At 38.0% G+C, this 25,722-nt stretch overlaps 2 protein-coding genes across 6 annotated transcripts in view; both read right to left on the bottom strand.

Moving 5' to 3' along the window:
• The window catches only part of LOC101882892 (probable E3 ubiquitin-protein ligase HECTD4), a 63,855-nt gene that overhangs the window by 34,827 nt on the left and 3,306 nt on the right, over positions 1 to 25,722 (bottom strand). For 2 of the 4 annotated variants that reach the window (XR_012397233.1, XM_073936036.1), the window contains exons 1-2: positions 24,916 to 25,560; positions 6,087 to 6,190 (exon numbers count right to left, since the gene is read on the bottom strand). Coding sequence is in view for 1 of the 4 variants with exons in the window: in XM_073936036.1 (XP_073792137.1) it covers positions 6,087 to 6,190; positions 24,916 to 25,169 (358 nt within the window). In the remaining 3 variants the exon portion in view is untranslated. Of the gene's footprint in view, positions 1 to 6,086; positions 6,191 to 11,859; positions 12,040 to 13,207; positions 13,414 to 24,915; positions 25,561 to 25,722 lie in introns of those variants that run through there. The other 2 variants (XR_012397234.1, XR_012397235.1) reach the window with 2 other exon arrangements.
• LOC137487250 (uncharacterized) lies at positions 581 to 24,306 on the bottom strand. 2 transcript variants are annotated; one of them, XM_073936038.1, is made up of 2 exons: positions 24,258 to 24,306; positions 581 to 4,522 (listed from the first exon to the last, which is right to left on the bottom strand). In XM_073936038.1, the coding sequence occupies exon 2, from the start codon at positions 3,253 to 3,255 to the stop codon at positions 2,392 to 2,394; it is 864 nt and encodes a 287-aa protein (XP_073792139.1). In that variant the 5' UTR covers positions 3,256 to 4,522; positions 24,258 to 24,306; the 3' UTR covers positions 581 to 2,391. The 2 variants fall into 2 exon arrangements, with proteins under 2 accessions (XP_073792139.1, XP_068072185.2); XM_068216084.2 differs by lacking the exon at positions 24,258 to 24,306 and having other exon boundaries at positions 887 to 2,184; positions 2,373 to 4,572.

Genomic DNA, 25,722 nt, shown 5'->3' on the forward strand with positions numbered 1-25,722 from the left:
GCTATTTCCTAATCACTCATATATTGCCTGATTACAGTGGTATACAGTAACATGCTTTTATGACGAACTACCATATACTGTCAAGTCATTTCCACTTAACATGTCGGAAATCAATGCATGTGCACCTGTGGGGGGTAGTAGTACCAAATTTTTTGGTAGTAGTTTGGTAAAACATGCTTCAGTAAACCAAATTTAAGAATGTATTTAAATAACATCTAATTTATTATAAAAATGCATACGTTTTCAGTGTTTTGAGGGATATTTAGTGACTTTTAGAGGTTACTGTAGGTTAAACTATACAAATTATGTGTCCATTTTTTTTTATTAGGCTACATGCAGATATAAACACTTACAGTATTTTACAAGAAATGTGTGTTGTGAAAACTTTAGATAGTATTGGTCCTCAAGAGCTGCTATTTTCAGACTGTTGAATGATATTTTCCTAGCATTGATTGGCACAATTATGCATTTACAACTCTATGAACCGCTCAAATCTATATTTACATTATACTTTTTTATTATTAATATTAAGGACATAGATCAGAGAAAGCATTTTCTTACTATTAACGTGCTGACCCACCTCTCATACATCTTGTTTTAAAGTCCTTCAGAGGGGATCAAGCAATATTGGAGGGGGTCAAACCCTCCCCAAACCCCCTGTAATTTGCACATTGGTTATTCACACACTGCTGCCACACAACTGTTTAAATCACTTATAAAAGTGATTTTGCATAATAGGTCCCCTTTAAGACTGAATCACTTAAGGCCAATAGGTGGCAACAAGTCAATATCTACATCATACAATATACTTCAAATCATTTCCACTGAAACATGCCTGTTTAACCACATTTCTTAAACAAATCACATATTTTAAGCCAGCGTTTAAGGCAGTGGTTCCCAAACTTTTCAGGCCACGACCCCCAAAATGACAATGCCAGTGACTCGTGACCCCCAATATACTCTGAGGTGGTTATAAATACAGAAACCTTGCATGCAATGGCGCACACACACCAATGGACCCAAGTCTATTCTTCTTTTAATTTTTTTAATGTATGAGTGCTGTAAATGGGCCACACAGTTTAACCAGGTGTTATGAAATCTGCAGCATCTGACGCTATTGCTGTCTTTAATACAATGTAATTACCCTAGGGGTTGCAATCCAATAGAAGTAGTAACTATAAGCTACTATAGTAACTATATATGATATAAACGACTATTTTTTTCTCTTCAGTAGGTTATGGATAAAATATACTAATACTTATGGTTTAATAAAAATAAATAGATTTTTGGAAATCAACAGGCGACCCCCCTTCATTGTCCCGCGACCCCTCGGGGGGTCCCGACCCCCACTTTGAGAACCATTGGTTTAAGGGACAGTTCACACAGAAATGAACATTTACTCATCATTCACTCACACACAAGTGGTCTCAAACCTTGAATTTCTTTCTTCTGTTGAACACAAAAGAAGATATTTTGAAGAATGTTGTAAAAGAAAAACAGCCAAACTTAATTTTGATGGTCAGTTTGTTGAATTTAAGTTACATTGCATCTACAGTACATGCCAACTAATTTTCATTAGACTGTTGGGTTGGGGTTAGGGTAAGTTGACATGCACTTGCAAAGTTTCTTATAGTCAGTTAAATGTCTGTTGAAGGAGCAGAATAAGCAGATATTAAGCAGACAGTCTACTAATACTCAAAATAAAGATGATCTAACCATCAAAATAAAGTGGTACAGAAAAAACCCACAATAGTAGGAACGAAAAATACTATGGAAGTCAACAGCTGCTTTTTTCCAACGTTCTTCCGAATATCTTCCTGTACAGACATTATTAGAACCCACTGTACATTATATATGAAATAATGATTTGCAATTCTACATTTGATTGTTCTTTGATGCAGTCCTTCTCATACGGTCTGTAAATTATTGTCTAACACATCAATAGATGTGAAAAAAATCCTATCGTTTACTTCTGTGTCTGGAACAAAGTGCTATTATGCTTCTCTTGGATGGATATAAATTGCAAGGCTGAGCTTTACTGCTGAATGAGACACACACAAGACAGTTTATTCAATTCACATTTATTGTAAGTGTTTGGCCTGCTGGGGAAATCAAGTTCTTTCTGGAGCAGTGATTGGTCACTCTGGGGATGATGAGTGGAGATCGTGAGGCAGGCCTTCTCGTCTGGAAGAGAACAGAGTCAAGAAAATCAGTGTCGATGTCTAAATGAAGCTGAATTTGAATATGAATTAACATGACCTCTGACCCACAGAGAATTCTATATATACATATGTGTGTGTGACATACAGCATGTTTCAGAAGTGTTACTAAGCTCAGTCAGATGTCATGTCACATAAATGAGATGAAATTACCATTTAGAATTTGTCCACACTAGCTCCTGCTCCTGAAGTAGGCATAAGCAGCACAGACACCTATGCCGACTCCGACCCAGGCTGCTGGACTGCTCACCGCAGCTTTCACAGCACTTTTCACATTGTTGGAGATCCTTCTTCCCCATGAAGACTCGCTGTTTGCTCTCTCCTCTGTATCTCCAGCGGCCTCTCTCTCTGTTTCTCCACTGGTTTTTCTCTCCTCTGTTTCTCCAGCGGCCTCTCTCTCTGTTTCTCCACTGGTCTTTCTCTCCTCTGTATCTCCAGCGGCCTCTCTCTCTATTTCTCCACTGGTCTTTCTCTCCTCTGTTTCTCCAGCTGTCTCTCTCTCCTCTGTTTGTCTTGGAGAGCTGCTGTCATTATCTGAGAGGACCTCAATTGTCTTGTCTGGGCCCCACATGATGATCAGAGGTTTATTCAGTAAATCAGTGAAGTTCAGAGCTTTTTGTGCTCGCACTGCATCACGTCGATGATGGAAAGTCACAAAGGCATAAGCAGGAGAGATGATGTTGTTTCTGCACACTTGCACAGTCGAGATGGACCCCAATGCACCAAACTTTTCAATAAGCTGTTGTTCGGTAACCATTGGGTGCAGATTGCTCACGAGCAGTGTCTTCAGCTCAATAAAGCGGCTCGTGGGGACCACAGGATCTGGTTGCTGGTCCCGTCCTGAATGCTCAAAAGTCACATAAATGTGTCTGCAATTAGTGTCTTCATCAAAAGAAAAATCCAAAGAGTGGATTTGGCTGAACTGTTTCATTGACTCAATCAGTTCTTGTTCGTCCACATCTGGGTCCAAAGTCAGAACAACCGATGACCACTCGTGATGAGGGTTGTCTGAAGACTGATTATAGTAAGTATCCATAGCGAACGAGTCCTTCACAATCACAGATTTGTCAATTCGTACAGTAATTGTGTGATTTACCAAGTCACTGTCCTGAATGCTGGCAAACTGAGATGAGCTGTTCTAACATAGAACTACTATAGAACACATTCTATGACTGTCGTTGCTAAGCAACCATCAGCTGGGAGCGTGTGTGTGCGCACACAAACAGGATTCTAAATTGTTTATAAATGAATCTTAATCTGTTGACTATTAGATAAACTATTTATTACTATTGTTTTATCCTACAGATGATTGTTAATTTGCTGTTAATTATTATTTATTAGAAAAACCACCACTACTATGTCAATTGTTTTTATATGTCCTATTTAATGTAAACATCACAAATGCTTTGGAGATACATATGTAACATTTGTCAAACCAATAAAATAATCTGAAAACATTTGACTTTCTCTGTGTGTGTGTTGGTATTTTTAAAGGTTTAACATATACATCTATTGAAAAATAACCAGTTTCTGTTGGTTTACAGAAGCTTTTAGCAGAAACCTTTGTCTCCTCAGCTGCTTCAGTTTATTTAATGAAGGATTGAGTGCGGAACAGTTTCTTAACTGAAGATATTCGGTCACAGAACTAAACCTACCTGCAAGAGTGATTTATATTTGACTGAATAGAATTGATAAAATAATAATATTCACGGGTGTAAAATTCCTAAATTCACCTCTCACACCATATCCCTTATTAAGCGTCTGTATATACTTAGAAATAAAGTATGTATGTATGTATGTGTATACAGTTGATGTCAGAATTATTAATCCCCCTGTTTATTGTTTTTACCAATTTCTGTTTAACGGAGAGAAAATTATTTCAACACATTTCTAATCATAACAGATTTAATAACTCATTTCTAATAACTGATTTATTTTATCTTTGCCATGATGACAGTAAATAATATTTGACTAGATATTCTTCAAGACACTTCTATACAGCTTAAAGTGACTTTTAAAGGCTTAACTAGGATAACTAGGCAGGTTAGGGTAATTAGGCAAGTTATTGTATAATGATGATTTGTACTGTAGACTATCAAAAAAAATAAAACTTAAAGGGGCTAATAATATTGACCTTAAAATGGTGATTTAAAAAAAACTGCTTTTATTCTAGTTGAAATAAAACAAATAAGACTTTCTCCAGAAGAAAAAATATTATCAGGCATACTGTGAAAATGTCCTTGCTCTGTTAAACATCGTTTGGGAAATACTATATAATTTAATAATAATAAATCAAAGGGGGGCTATATATACAGTTGAAGTATAAGCATAAGCAAAATAATTTATTTATATTTATTTAATTATTAATTATTATTATTATATTAACTTGAATACATTTACATATCTATACATAATAATTTTTATTATGTACTTAATTATTATTTGATGAATGCAGGCTCGAAATACACTAAATCACAGTTCAACCTTTAGATGTCAGTTGTTATGTGCTCAGTTATGTGTGACTACATTCATGTCTAATTTTAAGTCATATTCACGTTTTTATTTGCCTTTGCAGTGGAGTGTATATTTAGATATTGAGAGACTTCCTGAAAATTATTATTGGACACATACAGTTGAAGTCAGAATTATAAGCCCTCTTTTATTTATTGATTTCTTTTTAAAATATTTCCTAAATGATGTTTAACAGAGCAAGGAAATTTTCACAGTATGTCTGATAATATTTGTTCTTCTGAAGAAAGTCGTATTTGTTTTATTTTGGCTAGAATAAAAGCTTTTTTTTTAGTTATTTCAGTTTTTTTATTGGTCTTTTGCATGACAATAAAAATTAAATATTGAGAGGTAAACAGTAATGTATTGTCCATAAATAATCCCACCCCCTAATCTCTCGTTCATTAACTCAACAAAACAATAAATACATAAATACCAAAAAAAGAAAATTAAATACATTAGAACATGACATCAGAGTAACTGGATACAGATGGGACAAATAATAATAATTAAAATAATAATAATGCATTTAAATAAATACAAAAAAATGATAATAATAAAATTAATTAAAACTTTCTGATAAAATGGTTAATGTTACAGGTTGCCAGCACCAGGTGTAATAGGCAGGCCTTTGATGTAGTCAAGAAAGGAATCCCAAATCTTATAAAAGGAATCTAATGAGCCAGAGAGTGAGCAATGAGCATCTCAGCATTCCAAGTCTGATACAGTAAAAATTGTCCTGTATCCACTTGTCATGTGTAGGGGAAGAAGTGTGTGTCCATTTTAAAAGTATGGCACGTCTGGCTAGAATTGTGGTAAAGGCAAGAACCTTGCTGTCACGCACTGTCAAATCAGGTTCAAGAGATACACCAAAGAGGACTATCAAAGGATCAAGTGAAAATCAGTTTTTAATTTTCTTAAACACCATTTTAAGGTCAATATTATTAGCACTTTTAAGCTATATATTTTTTGATAGTCTACAGAACAAACCATCGCTATACAATAACCTCCCTAATTACCCAAACCTGCCTAGTTAACCAGCCTAGTTAAATATCTAGTCAAATATTATTTACTGTCATCATGGCAAAGATAAAATAAATCAGTTATCAGAACTGAGTTATTAAAACTATTATATTTAGAAATGTGTTGAAGAAATTTGCTCTCTGTTAAACAGAAATTGGAGAAAGAATAGACAGGGGGGCTAATAATTCTGACTGAACAGAAGAAAAAAAACTAAAACAAGTGGTGGATGAGGAATTTTCAGTATTTTACTGTCTTTTACGTTTAGATGAGCATATATGAGGTTTGTGTTTATAATTTCCGCATAAAATCAGAAATCAGAAAAGTAAAATTAATGACCTTCAAGATTTTTGGCAGGAGATTTCTCAGGGTCTTTTTCATCGGGTTTGGTCTTCTCTGGAGATTTTGGCTTGAGGACGGTTGTTTTCTCACTCAGTACAGTTCTGCAGAAACAACATTTATCATATGATCTACAGTACATGATAAAATCACACATAAACTGCTATTATATACAGCATTTCATAAGAAAAGTTGCATTTTTATATGATAAGGAATGCTAGTATGAACTTAAAGGCACAATATGTATGATTTTTCATTAAAATATGCAAAAACCACTCGGACAGTGTTATATATTTTGCTGTCTTATGTACATACATTATCCACACAAATTTTTTTAGAATATTGACATTGAGATAGATGTAATGTGTGCTGTGTGTTCATGCTAATGTCATCACACACATTTCTGCTTTGGTTTTCTAGAAAACAGGGAAACAGCAGCGAGGCTTTAATATGTTGTGTGTTTTATTCAACTGCACATAGCAGCATTATAACAGAAGCCTAAAGCAGGTCGCACACCAGAAGCGCCGCTCGGCGCCGCGACAAGGCGCGCACATGACAGTTTAAAGTATCACACACCAGACACGCACATTAGAATGATATTTAACATGAAACTAATCAGATGGCGCTCTGTGGCGCGGCTGAAAAATGAACTGCGTCCTGAGCCGTGGCCGTGCGCCGCCGACAGCCGCCAACTTGTGGCGCCGGTGTGTGTATCCTGATAGAAACCTATGCTTAGAATTCTAAAATGCATGGCGCTGCGTGGCGCTTCTGGTGTGCGACCTGCTTAACATGTATTTAGTCTGATAAAAAAGGGCTGCTTCTCCATGTGACTACAAGATAAAGAACCAGAAGCGTAGGACTATGGCATAATAAAAGCTCTGCTGCTTTCCTGTGCTGAATGGTTAATACTAATAGTGTTGAATAACTTTACTCATCAACATAAGTCCTGTAGAATAATGAAGACCACAACTCCCATGATTCCACACTCAGGGTGCTTTCACACCTGTGAACAGATTCATTTGTTCCGAAAACAGGGATTAAATTGCTTCATTGTTGCTCTTTGTTCTTGGTGCGGTTCACTATTACACGGCAAAGTTTCTTTTTTTTTTTTTCTTTTTTTTTTTCTTTCCTTTTTTTTAATTAGAATATGCAAAAATCATACAAATACAAGAAAAAAAATCAACAAATAACAAATACAAAGCAACGAAACAAAAACAAAACAAAAACAACAACAATATAGTCATGTACTGGTATGTGCTTGAGTGTGTCCGTGTGAGTTTGTGTATGCATGTAAAGATAACTTGGTGGACAGGTCAGAGTACATACATAAGGGACAATGACAGTCAATAAATGAAGCAAGTGTCACAGATATAGATAAAACATATAGAAAGAAACCAGTCAGGGGTAGGGAGCAACAACAATGCTTATTAATGTATGATAGGGCTGTAACGATACACGATATAAAATCGAAATCGCGACACTCAGATCTACGATCCTGTGTCGCGGTGTAATAAGGAAGAATCGCGACACACCCACCCCGTGATACCTTTCCAATAACGTCACGCGTGCCTGCAAAAGTTGAGCTAATTAACACTTTTTTCGTTCGACATTACAAGCACTGCTCCGTTTAAGCCCTCGCAATATTTAGCCGGGAGAGCTCGCACAGAGCTCTTAGTATGGGGCCGTCTGAATGTGTCAAGAATATCAAAAACAAAACCAACTTAACCCCGCTTGACAACCGACAACGCCAGAAACATTGCCAATGCTGTCAAAGCGGCCGGATTTTCAGCGCATATACGATGATTTGCTCACACTGTTAATGTGGTTGCGCAGAGAGGGATGGGCGTTCACCAGATGTTAGGTAACAGCCAAACTTTTCTGTAACCGTGCAGTGCGCTTTCTGTTTGAACCTTTGGGAGTGCTGACTGACAGGTGCGTGAGGTCAGAAAACACGACGAAGCTTTCAGCTAAAATAAACACAGTTTCTATAGTTATAGCCTACTTTATTTAGAGATAAAGGTATATGGCTCTGCATATAATCACTCTATCTTGCTGGAGTTTATAGCCGTTTCGCTTTACTTCAGGATGCATTAACACCGCTCTGAAGGTCTAATCGTTGTTTTAAGTTATCCAGAGCTGTATGAATATACAAATCTTGAATATCACAATAGTATTAAATATTACAATTGCAACAACACAGACAGCAACACTTTTGCACAATCGATACCCAGCTGATTCAGTCGTTTATAAGAGGACCGAGCCTCTTCTTTTTTCCTTGTCAACATAAAGGCAGTAAGGTGCGCCTTGTTTTTGGCCACTTGTTTAACTGCAAGGCATACTTAATTTGCGGGATGATAACGTATAACCCGTGCCTACAGACACATTTGCTAAAGAAGCAAAATGGAAGAAGAATATTGCTGTTTGATACAGACCTGTTGATACTAGACCAGCGCTTATGTTGACCTGGATCTGCGTAATAAACGCAACAAATAGGCTTTACTTTTTATTTTACAGCTTAAAGCATGTACGCAGATTAATGCAATATCATATTTAAACAAACTGTTTACAAAAAGTCTACATATGCGCGCGTGTTGTTGTCTTTTCATCAGGCAGCGCGCGCACTTGAACCGCGAGGGAGAGAGAGGAAACCATAGGCTATATCAGGACATAATCTTTAAAATAAGGATTTCTATTAAAATGTAAAAGGTTTTGTGATTATAATAATAACAGCGGGGCATTAAATAAATGCATATTTTCCGTGGAGCGAGCAATTTGAGGAAGTCTGCGATTTTTATTTGACGGAAGAAATAAACATATGATTGGAAAAAAAGCCTATGCCGGTTATTAAAAAGAATCAGTCAGTATTTTCGTTTTGTAAAATAAATTAATTATTTAAGTGAAAATAATTTAGGGCAGTCCTATTTATTTTATTCATTTTATTTAGATTATTCTGATCTTCTGTGCTAAACACTGCAGGTGCGTGAAGATGCTCTGTTGTTCTGTTCCGCTATTAATATATAAAAATAAATCAGTATTTTAAAATGCAATATTTAATGTGTCATACACAAAATAGACAAGTCAATTTGTTTAATATAAAATTAATAGTAATCTGACCAGTTAACCGTTAATAACCGATTAATGAGCGGCGGTTGTCGGTTAGCAAAATTAACGAAATGAGCATCCCTAGCTATTTAATTTACTTTTTCTATGCAAGAGAACTTGATTGAAAAATAATTTTCAACATGCTTGAACCATCTAAACAATGGAGTTTAGTTTGGTTTTTCAACAGTATTTTGTTACAAAGAAAACAGAAGTGATATAGCTTTGGCTATTTATTTATTTTATATATGGCTATTTATATTGTTAATAATTTGCATAGTTAATATTGTTCTTTAATGTTTAGTTTATAAAGATTTTTCAAATGTTATTTAATTAAAAATAGTTTTAAAAATCTTTTTTTTCCCCCACCCCACACGAAAAAAATAAAATAAAAAATCGTGATACGAATCGAATCGTGGGTCAAAAATCGTGATACGAACCGAATCGTGGGTTTGTTGTATCGTTACAGCCCTAATGTATGATAGTAAAAATGAGAGTAAAAAAAAGAAAGAAAGGACAACAGTAATAAATGATAACAATAATAATAAATAACAAGTGCTACACCAACAGTGTTGCCAGTGTTCTACTGTAAAAAAGCCTGGTAAGGTCTAACAGTGTACGTTACACTTTACCCTGTGAATTTAGTACATGTAAGTAGATTTTTTTTATTCCTTTTTTTTCCCCTCCTCTATTTTTTCTTCATACTTATTCTTCTTTTTTTTTAATCTGTTGTCGGACTGGTCAGGAGAAGTACTGGTATATAAATAATAATAATAATAATAATAATAATTTATGTATAATAATAAGTAAAAAACAAATATTATAAATAATAATAATAATAATAAAATGAATAAATAACATTGATGGAGACAGGAAAGGAGAACAAATAGAACAAAAGGTAAAGTAAAGAAGTATATAAAGTCCGAATTATGATTCTTTTATTTTAATTGTTTACATTATACTTTTTTCCAATTGATTTATTTATTTTAAATTAGATTTAATATTAGATTTTTATTTTTTTTACGTTTTTACACGGCAAAGTTTCTAAACGGACCAAAAGAGATAAAACAAGTCATGTGTGAGTAAACTCTCTTCACATTGGTCAGAGTTTCACGGTTTATTTTGAAGAGTCCTGCTCTGCTGTCAGGGGGGCTGGGGGTTTGGTGGTGTTTGACAGGATGCGCGCAACGTGTATGAAGACTAAAGAGCGAGGAGGGATGCGGTGGGGAGGGTTGAAAGGGTGCGCAACGTATTTGTGGACTGGGAGGGTCCACTGTGCATTTGCGGGAGACTTCCGGGAGACTTGGGATGTCTGGAATGACCTCCCACCCTACTCATAATTCTCTCTTTATATAGCCGAGTATATGCCTATTACATATCCATAAAACACTGTGATATAGCCGGGCTCGGATGGTATCGCTTTCTTACTACAATGGATCTGCTCCAGAGTTCATTTAAATCAAGCCGAGACCACCTCATTCAGGCGATCTCAGACCGATTGTTTTGGCTTGGATCCGAGCGCGACTGCTAGATTCACTATAGTAAGTGTTTAAAATAACTGTATATGTTATCTGTGTTACACTGGAGCATTTTAAAGCCGTGATTCATCAGCGGATTGCTCATATGTCAGCTTATATCCAAATCAGCTGATGGATGTGACTTTAAAACACAGTGTCCTTGTATATGTGGTTACACTCAGTAAATAGCAGTGAGTTCAATAAACCGACGACCTTCATGGCCAATTGCAGTCATTTCTGTTGAGCATGTGAACACAATGGCAAATCAGCGCTGTTTAAGAAAGCGCTCAATGGCGCTCAAATGTTAGCGTGAAATGGAGGTTTTTAAACAGAATCACAGGCTCGTTCTGAAAACATCGTCCCGTGGACGTTTCTGGAGACCGCAAATTATGTAGCCGGAGGTACGTATGGTATGGCTGCATTAAATTTTTTTTAAACGAACGCTAACTGTGGAAGGCTTTCCCACCGCAACCAGTTTGTCCAGTTAGCTCGTTGTGTACATCAACGGACTTGAGACGCCAGACGAGGACAAGGACGGCGGGATTCGAGTACAGGGAGGAGCGGTTCCAGAAATCAGGTGATGGAGGGTTGGTTGGTCGAAAGCAGCTTCCAGTGGGTTTACGCGTGGACAGCGGGCGCAAACGGCACTAGCGGGAGAACTTACTTAAGAATTTTGAGATCTAAAAAAGCGTACACAGCGGCCTCTTGTGGATTTGCGAAAACCAAAACTGCATAAATAAGTACCTCCCGGGATGTATTTTGCGGTCTCCAAAAACGTCCATGGGACTACGCTTTCAGAATGAGCCAGGGTTGTTTTTAAAACTTCAGTATCGATTGGTACCGAATTCCAGTATCGTGACAACACTATAAAAGCACATTTAAGACACTTCAAGACTTAAAAAAAAGGAAAACAAACTGTTGAAACAAACAAAACAGCAATGTGTTGAATGCAACATATAATGTCTAGGGTTTAGCTCCAACTTGCTTCAACACACCTGCCAGGAAGTTTCTAGAATGCTAGTTAGAGTGTGATTAACTTGTTTAGGTGTGTCTAATTGGGGTCGGAGCTACACTCTGCAGGACACCGGCCATCCAGGATTGAGTTTATACACCCCTGGTTGTATAAACTCAGAGCAAATTAAATAAGCATATCTCACCTAGCAGCTCCAAGACCTGAATGAGCACAGAAGTGGGCACCGTGTCCAGCTCATCCTCAGAGCGCTTTATGGTTTCTCCTACACTGTAGGTTAGCAGCTGTTCAGCGAAGGCCATCGCCAATGGAAACTCAAGAAGCAACGAGTGCAACACCAGCACTGCTCCAGGAGGGGGAGACACGCCTGTGGACAGAAATATAGATATAAGCTAAAGTCAGCAGGAATGGTCTTAATGAATCTGATTGTTCACTTAGAGAATGCAAAATAATGCAGATCACTGTTAAAATAAAATAAATGTACAGTGGGGAAAATAAGTATTAAACACGTCATGTTTTTCTAAAGGAGCTGCTGACATGGAATTGAACCAGATTTTGGTAAAAACCCAAACAATACAAACATAAACATAAAACAAAACCAAAAAATATGAGTTTTGTGTAATTACAATGAAATGACACAAGGAGAAAGTACTGAACTGTTGAAACGTATTTAATTCATTCATTTTCTTGTCGGCTTAGTCCCTTTATTAATCCGGGGTCGCCACAGCGAAATGAACCGCCAACTTATTCAGCAAGTTTGCATTTAGAACATGCAAACTCCATACAGAAACGCCAACCGAGCCGAGGTTCGACCCAGCGACCCAGCAACCTTCTTGCTGTGACTGCCTCTCCCAACGTATTTAATACTTTATATAAAAGGATTTTTTGGTGATCGCAGCTTAAAGACGCCTCTCACATGGAGACTGAAGCCTCATGCGTTGCTCAAGTGTGAGTTTCTCATAGACTTCAACAGAGATTCAAAATTTTAGTGCTTCTGTGCGTCTCGTCTATTAAATCTGAGCTTTATTTTGTGTTTTCTATTGAATTCAGTTCAGGTGATTGGCTGGGCCATTCTACAGCTTGGTTTTCTTTTTCTGAAATTATTTAAGAGTCTCCTTGGCTGTGTTTTGGATCATTGTCTTGCTGAAATGTCCACCCTGGTTTCATCTTTATCCTCCTGCTAATGTAGATGTTAGACTGAAGCAGCTGATGTTCATTTACACTGAGGAAGGGCAGAAGGTTGCTAAAGAACTACTGAGAGATTTCAGCTGCTGTCTGGGCTTTCCAAGTCTTTCTACACCCAATTTTTTTATGTGTTCGATTATTTTTCCCTGCGTTATTTCATTTTATTGCACATCATTTAATGAATAAACAAATTGGTTTTATTTTCTTTGTATATATGGATTTCTTTAGTTCTTACCGACATGCAGTGAACATTTCAAGTCTCCAGCACCGTTAGAAATATGATTTCTGAGAAAAATGGTGACGTGTTCAATACTTCTTTCCCCCACTGTATGTAAGAGATTGTGACGTGCCCAATTTGTCGTGCACTTTGTCAGTGGGGATGATGATGCTAGGATACTGGTTGGCTGTGGGTGGAGAAGTGAGGCCTGTGTTGGACGGAGAGGCGTCCAGCGGGAAACACACGGCCCCCAACAGGTTCAGCTGGCCATTACGCTGCACTTTATGACTGAATCCATACACCATCACTCGAGTCCATGGAGCTTTGAACAGAGAGGAACTAAGAGAGAGAAAAAATTTAATTAGCATTATCAAATATTTGTACAAGCGGTTCATTCCGCTGTGGCGAACCCAGATTAATAAAGGGACTAAGCTGAAATGAATGAATAAATAAATATTTGAACACAAAATGTCCTTAACACTGAAACTACTGTAATGGCCATAGCGATCATTCTTACCTTTCTCATATTGAACATCACATTCATTCCTATAACTGTGCATTCACACCGAAGGTGGTGAAAACGTCAAAGGTCGCCGTTGCAGCATATCATATCATATCAGTTACATTACCTCATAAAACATGCTTTCTAGCGTGAAGATGTTGCACACTTTTTATCAAATTCAATAAACAATGGAAGATCAAGTTGTATGTGGCAAGGTTATAATAGTTTTGGATTTTTCTTTAGTTTTAGTTTCTATTTCGTTTTGACTTTTTGTTTTCAAATTCAGTTAGTTTTTATTAGTTTTAGAGGCAGATTTCCTAGTTTTTATTAGTTTCTATATTTTAAAATGTCTTAGTTTTAGTTTAGTTTTTATTAGTTTCAGTATTAGTTTTAGTTTTTTTTCTAAATGAGGATATTTGTTAGGTACAAGATTGAAAATCAACAGGATAAATATTGTATAATTAAAAAAGCAGTCATACATTTTTTGAAACATGTATTCAGAGGACACATGAACACTATCATCTACCACAACCATCTACCCATCCTCAAATTCAAATACAACAGCCCACAAGAAAGCAGCCCTAAATACAATATGTGTGCAAGGCTGCTTGTGAGGTTAGACGTAGTGATGGGCAGGGCCGGATTAACCAATGGGCATTATGGGCACATACTCTCCATCACGAGGAAGACAAGTAGGAATAATGAATAAGTGTGTGTATTATGGAGGACTCAGATTCCTAGAACTGGATTGGAGAGGTGTTATCCAAATCATATGCATTATAAGTTTGTAGAAGTTATACATTAAAAATACCCTTAAATATAAGTTTTAGTGCTGCTTCAGTGAACTTGAACAAGTATATTAAAATCTATTAACTTCCCTTAGTTGTATTAAAAAAAATTTTAAAGTGTGCTTAAATGCTTTAAAAATAAGTTAAATCTCTGTAGACTACAAATATATGTACTGTATATCATCTATTTAAACAAATGTGGACAATACATTATAGATTAATTTTATTTAACAAATATTATATCAATATTATTTTTAATTAAACTATGGGGTGCGGTTATAGGGGGCCTACAAGACATTGTGCCCAGGGGCCTCTGATTTATTAATCCGGGCCTGGTGATGGGAAATTCAGATTTATAACGCAGATGTTAGGACTCAACATTATGTAGTCGGCAATAGTAATTTCAGTCAGTTAAAACATCATCATGATCTGAAAAATGTCTTACAGTGAAGTTTTACTAACTGTAAACCCGAACTGAATCATGCTTCACTTATTTAAATTTCATTACGATTGTCTGTTATGAAATAAACTTACGTTTTTTCTCCAGATCCTCTCATTTAAGCCCTCGGTTTACCCGCGCTGCAGTTGTTTTAAGTTCAGTTCAGTCATACAGCAGGCTGTACCGTTTGTGTTTGGTTCACTGAATCACGCATGCGCAGTATTATCGGTTTACCAACTCTCAATGTAACGTTACTGTTCTAATAACTGCTTGAGAGTATATATTGGATTATCTAAGAGTCAGAGGGGGTATTAGGCTAGTTATTACGTAAGAAGTGGGTGAATGCTTACTGGAGACGCGAATCGTTTCAAATGATTCAGTTCGATTTGGTGAACTTGTTCAACCGGTTCACTTAGAAGATTCGGTTACAAAGATTCGTTCGCGATTGCGCTACAGAAATACAACCCATTATTGGGCACAAATGTGTTAAAGTAATAATTTTAAGTCTCTGTATTTAATGCTATCACCGTGCTGCTGTCATGTCCACTTGTTTTTGTCGCGGGAGCAACAGAGAAGATGACTCGAGGAGAACCGGCTCGATCTGCCCAATGGCGGAAGGAGACTCTGAGGTCCGAAAGGGTCAAACACAAATACCTGCAGCGCGGATTATATTTACTTCTAAAATGCTTACAGTAAGATTATTTATTAGATACATTTACGTATACGAAAATGAAGAAGGTTTTTGCTATAATTCTAGTTAGTTTCAGTTAGTTATGTATGTACACGATACAGTTTCAGTTAGTTTTAGTTTTTGTATGTGCACAATACAGTTTCAGTTAGTTCGTTAGTCTTCGTTAACTATAATAACCTTGGTATGTGGTGTGGCTTTGCTTCACTTAATTTTTAAACGTGTCCATATGTCTGAAATATCCTGAAGCAGCAATACTGTTCTGTCTTGTCGCATGAGATTCTCGCTTTTTTAAAGAAAAATATATATATATATATATATATATCAGGGCCGGCCCAAGCCTTCAGGGGGCCCTAAGCAGGATTTTATTTGGGGCCCCCTTGGTGCAAACAATATGACAAATTATGGTCAATCCTTGATAATAAGGATAAGACTATAAATTTAAAACACACATTATCGATTTTATTCGCTGTAGCTGTGTTGCTTATATCATAAAATATATGTTTTTAAACAATTCTACATATTATTCTGCAGAAACAACTTCCTCATGATCCAACTTTTTATATAACTACTTGCCTCAAATCTAAATAATTAGACACAAAACATTAATATGGGCTGGCAGAAACAAAAGCAGCTGGAAGTAGCCAATAACATACTTATTTTTATTATTATTCAGGCACAAGACGCTGCCAAACAGTCAAACATAGTGACAATAAAGATACTTTTTTTTATTGGATATAAATGTTAATACTGAAAAAAATCATATTGTATTTTGTAGTTCAAATAACTTAAAACATCTATTTAAATTAAAATCAAACTAAATCAGGTAGCCTTTTCTAGACATACTCGCATATAAATCAAATTAGTAAATATGTACAAAAAATTTTCAGTTTTCAGAAATAATTCTAAATTAAGTTTTTTTTTTTTTTTTTGTAAAACAAATTAATCTGCCAATGAGATAAGTAAAATAATCTTATTTAAAACCTAAAACAATATTTTTATATACCCTAATTGACAGATTATTTAGCTTTTTTAATGAAAAATTCACATAATTTTGACTAAAAACCTGTCAAGAAAATGTTTATTGGTTTAAGAATTTTTAGATATTTGGATTAAAAATCACACAAAAACTATAAGAAAGAAAATAATTTTTGCAGTGTATTTACCAACTGTCAATTGTATAAATCAGAAGCTTATTTTTAATCGCCAAGTTAAAAAAAAAAGCATTTTGCTGCTGTTCCGGGCACTGCTGCTTCAATCACAATATCAATGATTCTGCGATATATTGATAGATCACAAGAAAACCAGTCACAATATATCACAATTTTGGTAAATGAAGGGGGAAAATGCATAAAAAAATTATGATGAATTTCTTTTATAAACACGCATTTATAGAATTGCAACAATGTAAAACAAGTGCACATCTGTCAAACAAGCTGAAAAATGCTGATGTGCAGAGAGCAGTTTATGACTGAGGAGAGCACATCTCTATCACAGCAGCAAAATCTCAATTTAGTGGAATATGCATTTAAGAAAAAAACTGCCAAAATAGTAATTTATTGCTTTCTAATTTTCTGTAAACTTAAAACACTTATTACAACTTGACCAACTAATTTTATGTAAACATGGAAACATTTTATGCTTAGCCCTGGTTTATTTTTAATAAAAAAATATGTATCCCCACTATCTTTTCAACTGATCAGAATGCTCTGAGAGGTGAGCACAGACTCCTCTAAGCACGTATGTTTTCAGCAGTGGAGAACATTAGTTATTTACTCATCTATTTAAGTTTTTAATTCCCCTAATATTTTTTTGCCAAAAAACAAGACTTTGACAAGGTCTGTAAGAGTCAAATAAACGCAAGTCCCTTCTAATTAAATGTTTATGTCCTATTGATATCTTTATATATTTTGGCGGAGGTTAAAAGTTTGAGCATATAGGAAGTTGCACTGGCCGCGGGCACGTGCGAGCGATATAGCGAAGTGAAAGCGCTTCTGTAAGAAAGAAACTAGTGGCAAATTCGGGGGAGCAGGATGTCTGAAACACACAAATACTTTGGACCAGCTTATGTATGCATATGTATGCGTCTAACGCCCACACTGGGCAAAGCAGATGAAACGCTTCTGATCTGCGTCATAAATGGAGGATTAAAGGCCTGCAGCACCATAGGTCGTACCACTTCATGGAGACCTTAAAGAAGTACCCTATTGTGGGGTACAGGAATGCTCTCACCATGCCAGGTGAGCAAGAGGGAGCTCCTCTTTTGAGATAAAATGCCATTTCAGCATTAGAGACTTTTTTTTACATCTCCTTCAATGCAAAAATAGGGACTGTCCACAGGCCCTCGAGCACTATCAACAAATCCTGAATAGGAATTTTACTGGTGCATTTAGGCCTCAACCCCCTGGATCCAAGGAGGAATCTGACCAATGCTACAGATACATAAAGCGTCTCATTAAAACGCTCCTGGATAAAATTCCAGCACCAACCCCACAGGTGGTGAAACTGGACCCAAGTGGTGGTCGGTACACCACAAAGTGAAAAATTTACCTGGTGGCATACAATGTCCTCATGGAAGGGGCTCTGGAGCTTAGTGTGGTTTGAACATGTTCAGTTGAAAAACCAAGATCTATGAGGTGGGTCCCCTCAGAGGCCACACCCGTAGCTTGCCTGGGACAGAACTCTTCTGAACAAGAATCTCCCATGGGAGACCATTAAGGAAAGACATTAGGTCTGAGAATCACACACTTGTAGGCCTAGGGGCCACCGATAGTAGGTTGAGCCCTCTAAATAGACTCTCTCCAGAACTCCCAGGAGCAAAGCGATCGAGGGGGGGGAAAGATACAGACAAAGCCTCAGCAATGTCTGCACCATGACATCCAGTCCAAATGGTGCTGGGTGTGTCAGTAAAAAACCACAATGGGTATTGTTTGTTTTGACAGGTGCATATATCCACGTCGGCTCTGCCGAATCTCTGTCAAATGGTCGCTACCACTTCTGGGTGCAGTCGCCATCCCCCAGGTGCCAACCCCTGCCTCAACAGGAGGTCTGCTCCTACATTCCTGGGCCTGAAATGTAAGCTGAGATGTCATGCAGCTTCACCCGAGCCCACAGAAGGATCTGCTCCGCCAACCTGCACAGAGGGCGCGGATTCAGACTCCCTAATGGCTGACAAATGACCACCGATGTGTTGTCGGTTTTCACTAACACATGGTGACCTCTTATTTGAGGGAAACAAGTGTTTCAGAGCATGAAACACTGATAACATCTCCCAGCAATCGATATGCATGTGGAGAAGATGGTCCCTCCTTTGCCCCAATGTGGGAAGGCCCCTCAGGGTAGCTTCCCAACCCTCGCATACAGCTTCTGAAGTCAGTGCCATGCGCTGAGAGATTACTCCCAATGTAGGGCTTTGGGACAGAAACCAGGGCTGTCACTATCGATAAAGCTTGTAGATAATGTCACAAGGCTTTGATTATGCAAAATCCCTGGATTTGAGCCACCGCTGTAACAATGACATGTTAGCAGACCCAACCATTTTGATGGCTGCTGCTAACCAGCCTTTAAACAGTTTGACAGTGATAGCTAGGCCCAGACTGACACTCTTTACGGCGATCTGGATTAACTCTATTTGAGTAGGGGAACAGACACACGAACATCGTTGTGGAGTTCCATAATACACCTAAAAAGTATTTGCCAACTTCTGTCTCAACATGAACTGGCACAATAATACTTTACCGTAGGATTCGCCGCAACCCCAACTTCTGTATGTAAGCAAGAACAACATCTCTATGTGAAATTGCTAACTCCCTAAACTGGAATTAAATTAGCCAGCCGTCGAGAAAATAGAGAATACAAGTCCTTTGTAGCCAAAGTGAAACCAATGGTACGTTAACTACGTTGGTGAACGTGTGGAGTGAGAATGCCAGACCAAATGAAAGAACCCTGTACGCCTTGCCCCTAAAGGCGAAACTCAGGAACTTTCTGTGACTTTAAAGGATGGATATGTGACAAACCAGCCCTCAGACTGTATTTGACACTATGGTGCTGATAGTCATTGTTTTGAACTTCAGCGTTTGATCAGACCGATCTAGTCATCTTAATATATATATATATATATATATATATATATATATATATATATATATATATATATATATATATATATATATATATAGGATATAATGTCCATCCTTCTTTGGAACAATGAAGTAATACTATAAAAACCCAGACTCCATGTCTGGAGGAGGACCTGTTTTATGACTTCCTTCCTCAGAAGGGAGTCTACTTCATTTCCATTTCTAGAGCCTTCATTTCTTTCACAGCACTCGACCAGGGTTTTTTAAAATGAGTACAAACACCCCTCTCGAGGACTGATTGTACTTGCTCCTGGTCAAAGGCCCTGCGCACACACATAAATCGTGCGTGTCCTGATCTATGATTACACAAGGACACCGCAGGACTTGAATTATATTTCTCTAATAGCCTATTATTTTTAATAGTGATGCAAAAAGAGAGCGTGTGTGCGCGAGTGAGTCATTGTTTAAATGTAGTGCGTTTTCAGTGCTTGTAAGTAGGAGGAAAAAGACTCATGCGTCTGAGTGAAGAGAGAAAAAGCTGAAGTTGTATGCTTCCGTGGTGCTTTTATACCTCCCGGTCTGACGTCACACACGGTCCCGCCAATTAAATTGGATTGATTTCACCTGTGCTTCAGGAGGTTATAAGAGAGGGATTGTATCCCATTGTGTCTCCTAAAGAGATGCAGCGTAGAGTTCCCGAAAGGGAACTGATTAATTAAATCAGATCTTTTGTAAATTTAGGTAAATATCTTGGCGCCCGAGTATGTATCGTGGTCAGAAATAACACTATAAATGGGCATATATTTTGTCCCACCACAAATGCACAACTTAACAAACTAAAACAAAAGTCCCACAATAATTTCAAGCACTCTTGGGGGCCCCCTGGTGGCCACGGGGCCCTAAGCAGCCGCTTAGTTCGCTTATGCCTTGGGCCGGCTCTGATATATATATATATCATCCATGCACATCAGAAACTCGCCAGTAACTTTTTTAATGTATGTACCTGTAAGAAAAACATTGAAAATAATTGGAAATCTGGTGTAATAATCAAAGCCTTGGGAACAAGTGTGGTCGGAACCAAAGTTCATAGATTGTTTTCTGGACTCTTCTCAATCGGTGAATTTCTACATTCTGATTGCTTGCCACCGAACCGCGTCATTGCTCATTACCATAAAGTTGACTTGATTTCAAAGCTCCAACCCTCACAGTAATGCAAAAACAGTAATTACACAGCGTATAATTCATATTATTTATCAAACTGCCCATTGATGGTATAATATTAATGTTGTAGCGAAATTAACTCAGTTTATGAATATTAATAATCAACAATAACGGGTTTTTATAAAATATTTATATTCCGCCTCACCCTTCTGTCAATTTGGTTATATATATATATATATATTCATGATTCTGCCCCCTCGTCCAAGCGGACTCTCAGATTATGAATATTTATTATCAATAATAGCAAATTATTATTAATCATTTATATTCTGAATTAACGTATTGTTAATATAACCAGACCTCGCCCGCTTGCTCAAGCGGACCCTGTAATGATCTATTTATTTAGAAAAGGAATTATTACTACTCCTTGTGAAGTAGATCAATCATTTATAAGTTTTGATTAACTTAATACAGCTTGAAGCAAGGAATCAATCGTTTCAGTGACTTTTTCTGTGAGGCAAACAATACAATCCAACGTGATTATAAGAATATTTATTGACTAGTCTGACATATAACAAACAAACGCACAAACATAGAACAAAGGTATACTGAAGATATATAGGCTATATATGGATCTATAGAACATATAAAAAGCAAAAAGAAACAGAAAAGCGAGGAATTAGAGAGTTTAGGTAAAAGAATGGCAAATCTACCTCAGTTCCACACAACTATTCAGGACCACCAAGATTACAAAAGACACATTTTTGATGAGGGGCACAGGCTTAACGCATAACCCAATGACTGTAAAAAATATGGACGACGCGACAGCCCTTTTTCCCATTGAACGCCTTGAGGGCAAAACGCCTGCTTGACGGGCACAAACTGTCGCAAAAGACTGCTGAAATTGGAGCCTTGACATGCGCAGAAGGATTGTCTGATGGAGCCAGAGGAGGAGCCGCGAAAATGAGCAGAGTCGAGCTTCCAATCAAACGCTTTATGTAAAATCAACTACGCCCCCCGAACTTCTCAGCATGCGTTTGCTGTCATATCAACACAAATGGATGTAATAACGTTAACAAATATGAGGGTTTTATATATTCAATCGCGCCAGCTCCAGGCCGCAGCGCATAACTTACTCGTGGCGTCGCGGGCTGATTCCGGCTCGCATGCGGCAGCGCCTGCTCGCTCGGCCGCCGCATCTGGCTCGATTGACTCGGACTGGAATCGGGCAGTGAGTCCAGGCATCCGGAGTAGGTCCAGCAGAGGTAACATTAGTCAGTCTGAGCTCTAAGAGATAAGTCTCCGGCAGGCGAGAATCTAGCCGGAACTGTGTTTTGCTATCTGGGAACTTAGCGAATAAACAGTGTTCCACCAGGATCATGTATGTCAGAAACTATAGTTTACTGCTGAACTCATTTTGTCATGGTAAAATAACACAGAAATCGAATAATAACATTTCAGTCTACTTCAGTCTCCTGCCGAAGCGCAGACGCCGCGCTTTGAGAAACTGTCAATCACAGCTGTCAATCACGATGACACGCCCAGCATTAAATTACTGCTAAAAACAAACTGTTTACAAAAATGAAGATCTGCACCTATTTCAGCACAATAACCAGTGCCTTAATCGACCAGAACTATCTTTCGGGACATTTTATTGCAAGTGTAATATTTTTTTTTATTTGGGCTCAAGTCTCCTTCATTAACACGGAGGAGGCGGGCTTTATGACTTGTACTGCAGCCAGCCCCCAGGGGGCGATCTAACGGCCGAAACCTTCACTCAAACGTAGGCTTGCGGCACACTTGGCATAACCAAATACCTGGAGTTTTAGGATTTTTCTGTCTCTCTCTTTTTGCGAGTTTCTTCCGATGCACTCGGGTACAGAGTCCTTTGATGTCCTTTCTTGATGCGTGGAGTTTGCAATGCAGGTCGGAGGATACACGATCGCAACTTTAAACTGAGTTTTACTTTGCTGAAAAAATAAGAAAACGTGGGCTCGGACGAGCCATGCAGTTACAGAAATGCGGTTTGCCCCCTCAAAAGGGGGGCGCACCTTTTAAAAAGCTTCTTTTGGATCTTCTGCGCAGAGTTGTGTGCGCAGCTGGGTTTTAAACTCTGGTTGCATGTCAACTACTGACTGACCATTGGTCTCCTGGCAAAGTTTGAGCGGGAGATTTTCTTTGTCTCTGGACCGCTAATATGCAAAATAAGGATCCGCCCGAAAGCATGCGAAGAGACAGCCCCTTTCACACAGTGATAACGGTAAATATCCGGAAAATTTTCGGAATGACTTTACCGGTATATTCAAAAAAGCGCTGTTCACACAGGCGAGGACGTTACGTTACGTTACGTAAAAGTTGCATTTTTATATGATAAGGAATGCTAGTATGAACTTAAAGGCACAATATGTATGATTTTTCATTAAAATATGCAAAAACCACTTGGACAGTGTTATATATTTTGCTGTCTTATGTACATACATTATTCAAACTAATTTTTTGTAGAATATTGACATTGAGATAGATTTAATGTGTGCTGTGTGTTCATGCTAATGTCATCACACACATTTCTACTTTGGTTTTCTAGAAAACAGAGAAACAGCAGCGAGGCTTTAATATGTTGTGTGTTTTATTCAACTGCACATAGCAGCATTATAACAGAAGCCTAACATGTATTTAGTCTGATAAAAAAAAGGGCTGCTTCTCCATGTGACTACAAGATAAAGAACCAGAAGCGTAGGACTATGGCATAATAAAAGCTCTGCTGCTTTTCTGTGCTGAATGGTTAATACTAATAGTGTTGAATAACTTTACTCATCAACATAAGTCCTGTAGAATAATGAAGACCACAACTCCCATGATTCCACACTCAGGGTGCTTTCACACCTGTGAACAGATTCATTTGTTCCGAAAACAGGGATTAAATTGCTTCATTGTTGCTCTTTGTTCTTGGTGCGGTTCTAAAACAAGTCATGTGTGAGTAAACTCTCCTCACATTGGTCAGAGTTTCACGTTTTATTTTGAAGAGTCCTGCTCTGCTGTCAGGGGGGCTGGGGGTTTGGTGGTGTTTGACAGGGTGCGTGCAACGTGAATGAAAACTAAAGAGTGAGGAGGGATGCGGTGGGGAGGGTTGAGAAGGGTGCGCAACGTATTTGTGGACTGGGAAGGTCCTCTGAGCATTTACGGGAGACTTCCGGGAGACTTGGGATGTCTGGAATGACCTCCCGCCCTACTCATAATTCTGTCTTTATATAGCCGTATGCCAATTACATATCCATAAAACACTGTGATATAGCCGGGCACGGATCGTATCGCTTTCTTACTACAATGGATCCGCTCCAGAGTTCATTTAAATCAAGCCGAGACCACCTCATTCAGGCGATCTCAGACCGATTGTTTAGGGGTGGATATGAGCGTGATTGCTGTATTCACATATGCGAAACAAACAGTGCTAACTGGGCAAACGAGACATTTTTCGAAACAAAAGTCTAGGTGTGAAAGCACCCGTCACACAGTCATCAAACTACACCTTTGTTTGTTGTGAATAGTGATAAAAACTACATACTGCACCTTTAAATATTTAATCGGTCACACTTAGCAATAAGATTTCCTTAACCTCTTAAAACCCAGTGCTATTTTGAGATTTCCACCTGGATTTTGCCGACCCAAATTTAAAAGCTTCCAAAATCCACACGCAGAGGTGTAAATGCAAAAATTTGGTATCATTTTAAAGAAAACCCTTTGAATTTTCATAAAGCACCATAGAAAGTGTTTAAAATAACTGTATATGTTATCTGTGTTACACTAAAGCATTTTAAAGCCGTGATTCATCAGCGGATCACTCATATGTCAGCTTATAGTCAAATCAGCTGATGGATGTGACTTTAAAACACAGTGTCCCAGTATATGTGGTTACACTCAGTAAACAGCGGTGAGTTCGGTAAACTGATGACCTTCACGGCCAATTGCAGTCATTTCTGTTAAGCATGTGAACACAATGGCAAATCAGCGCTGTTTAAGAAAGCGCTCAATGGCGCTCAAATGTTAGCGTGAAATGGACGTTTTTAAACAGAATCACAGGCTCATTCTGAAAACATAGTCCCGTGGACGTTTCTGGAGACCGCGAATTATGTAGCCGGAGGTACGTATGGTATGGCTGCATAAAATTTTTTTTTAAAGAACACTACCTGTGGAGGGCTTTCCCACCGCAACTAGTTTGTCCAGTTAGCTCGTCGTGTACGTCAACGGACTTGAGACGCCAGACGACGATGGCGGGATTCGAGTCCAGGGTGGAGCGGTTCCAGAAATCAGGTAAGACAAAAACAGAATCCAAAAAATAAAATGAATGAGTGAATAACAGGGTGAGAATGTGGTAAAATCCAAAAACATGGTAAAAATCCGACGAGGGCTTTTCTTTTTCTGGACGGCTTTTGAAAATCATTGGTTGGATTTAGGAAAGTAAGTAAGTGGGCGGTTTAATCAAAAAATTGGTTGGGTTTAGGGAAAAAGGAGGGTGGGTCGGTCAACAGTGGCCTCCGGTGGGTTTAAGCGTGTACAGTGGGCGCAAACGGCACTAGAGGGAGAACTTACTCGAGAAATTTGAGATCTGAAAAAGCGTACACAGAGGCCTTTTGTGGATTTGCGAAAACAAAAAATGCAATAATAAGTACCTCCCGGGACGTATTTCGCAGTTTACAGAAACGTCCATGGCACTACGCTTTCAGAATGAGCCTGGGTTGTTTTTAAAACTTCAGTATTGATTGGTACCGAATTCCAGTATCGTGACAACACTATAAAAGCACATTTAAGACACTTCAAGACTTAATAAAAAGGAAAACAAACTGTAGAAATAAACAAAACAGCAGTGTGTTGAATGCAACATATAATGTCTAGGGCAGGGGTGCCCAAACTCGGTCCTGGAGGGTTGGTTTTCTGCAGAGTTTAGCTCCAACTTGCTTCAACACACCTGCCAGGAAGTTTCTAGAATAGTTAGA

The sequence above is a fragment of the Danio rerio genome, chromosome 21 (assembly GCF_049306965.1).
Source record: "Danio rerio strain Tuebingen ecotype United States chromosome 21, GRCz12tu, whole genome shotgun sequence".
In the NCBI taxonomy this organism is placed as follows: Eukaryota; Metazoa; Chordata; class Actinopteri; order Cypriniformes; family Danionidae; genus Danio; species Danio rerio.

Coding starts and splice junctions, on each gene's coding strand:
- LOC137487250 (XM_073936038.1), bottom strand. CDS start 3,255: ATGGATACTTACTATAATCAGTCTTCAGACAACCCTCATCACGAGTGG.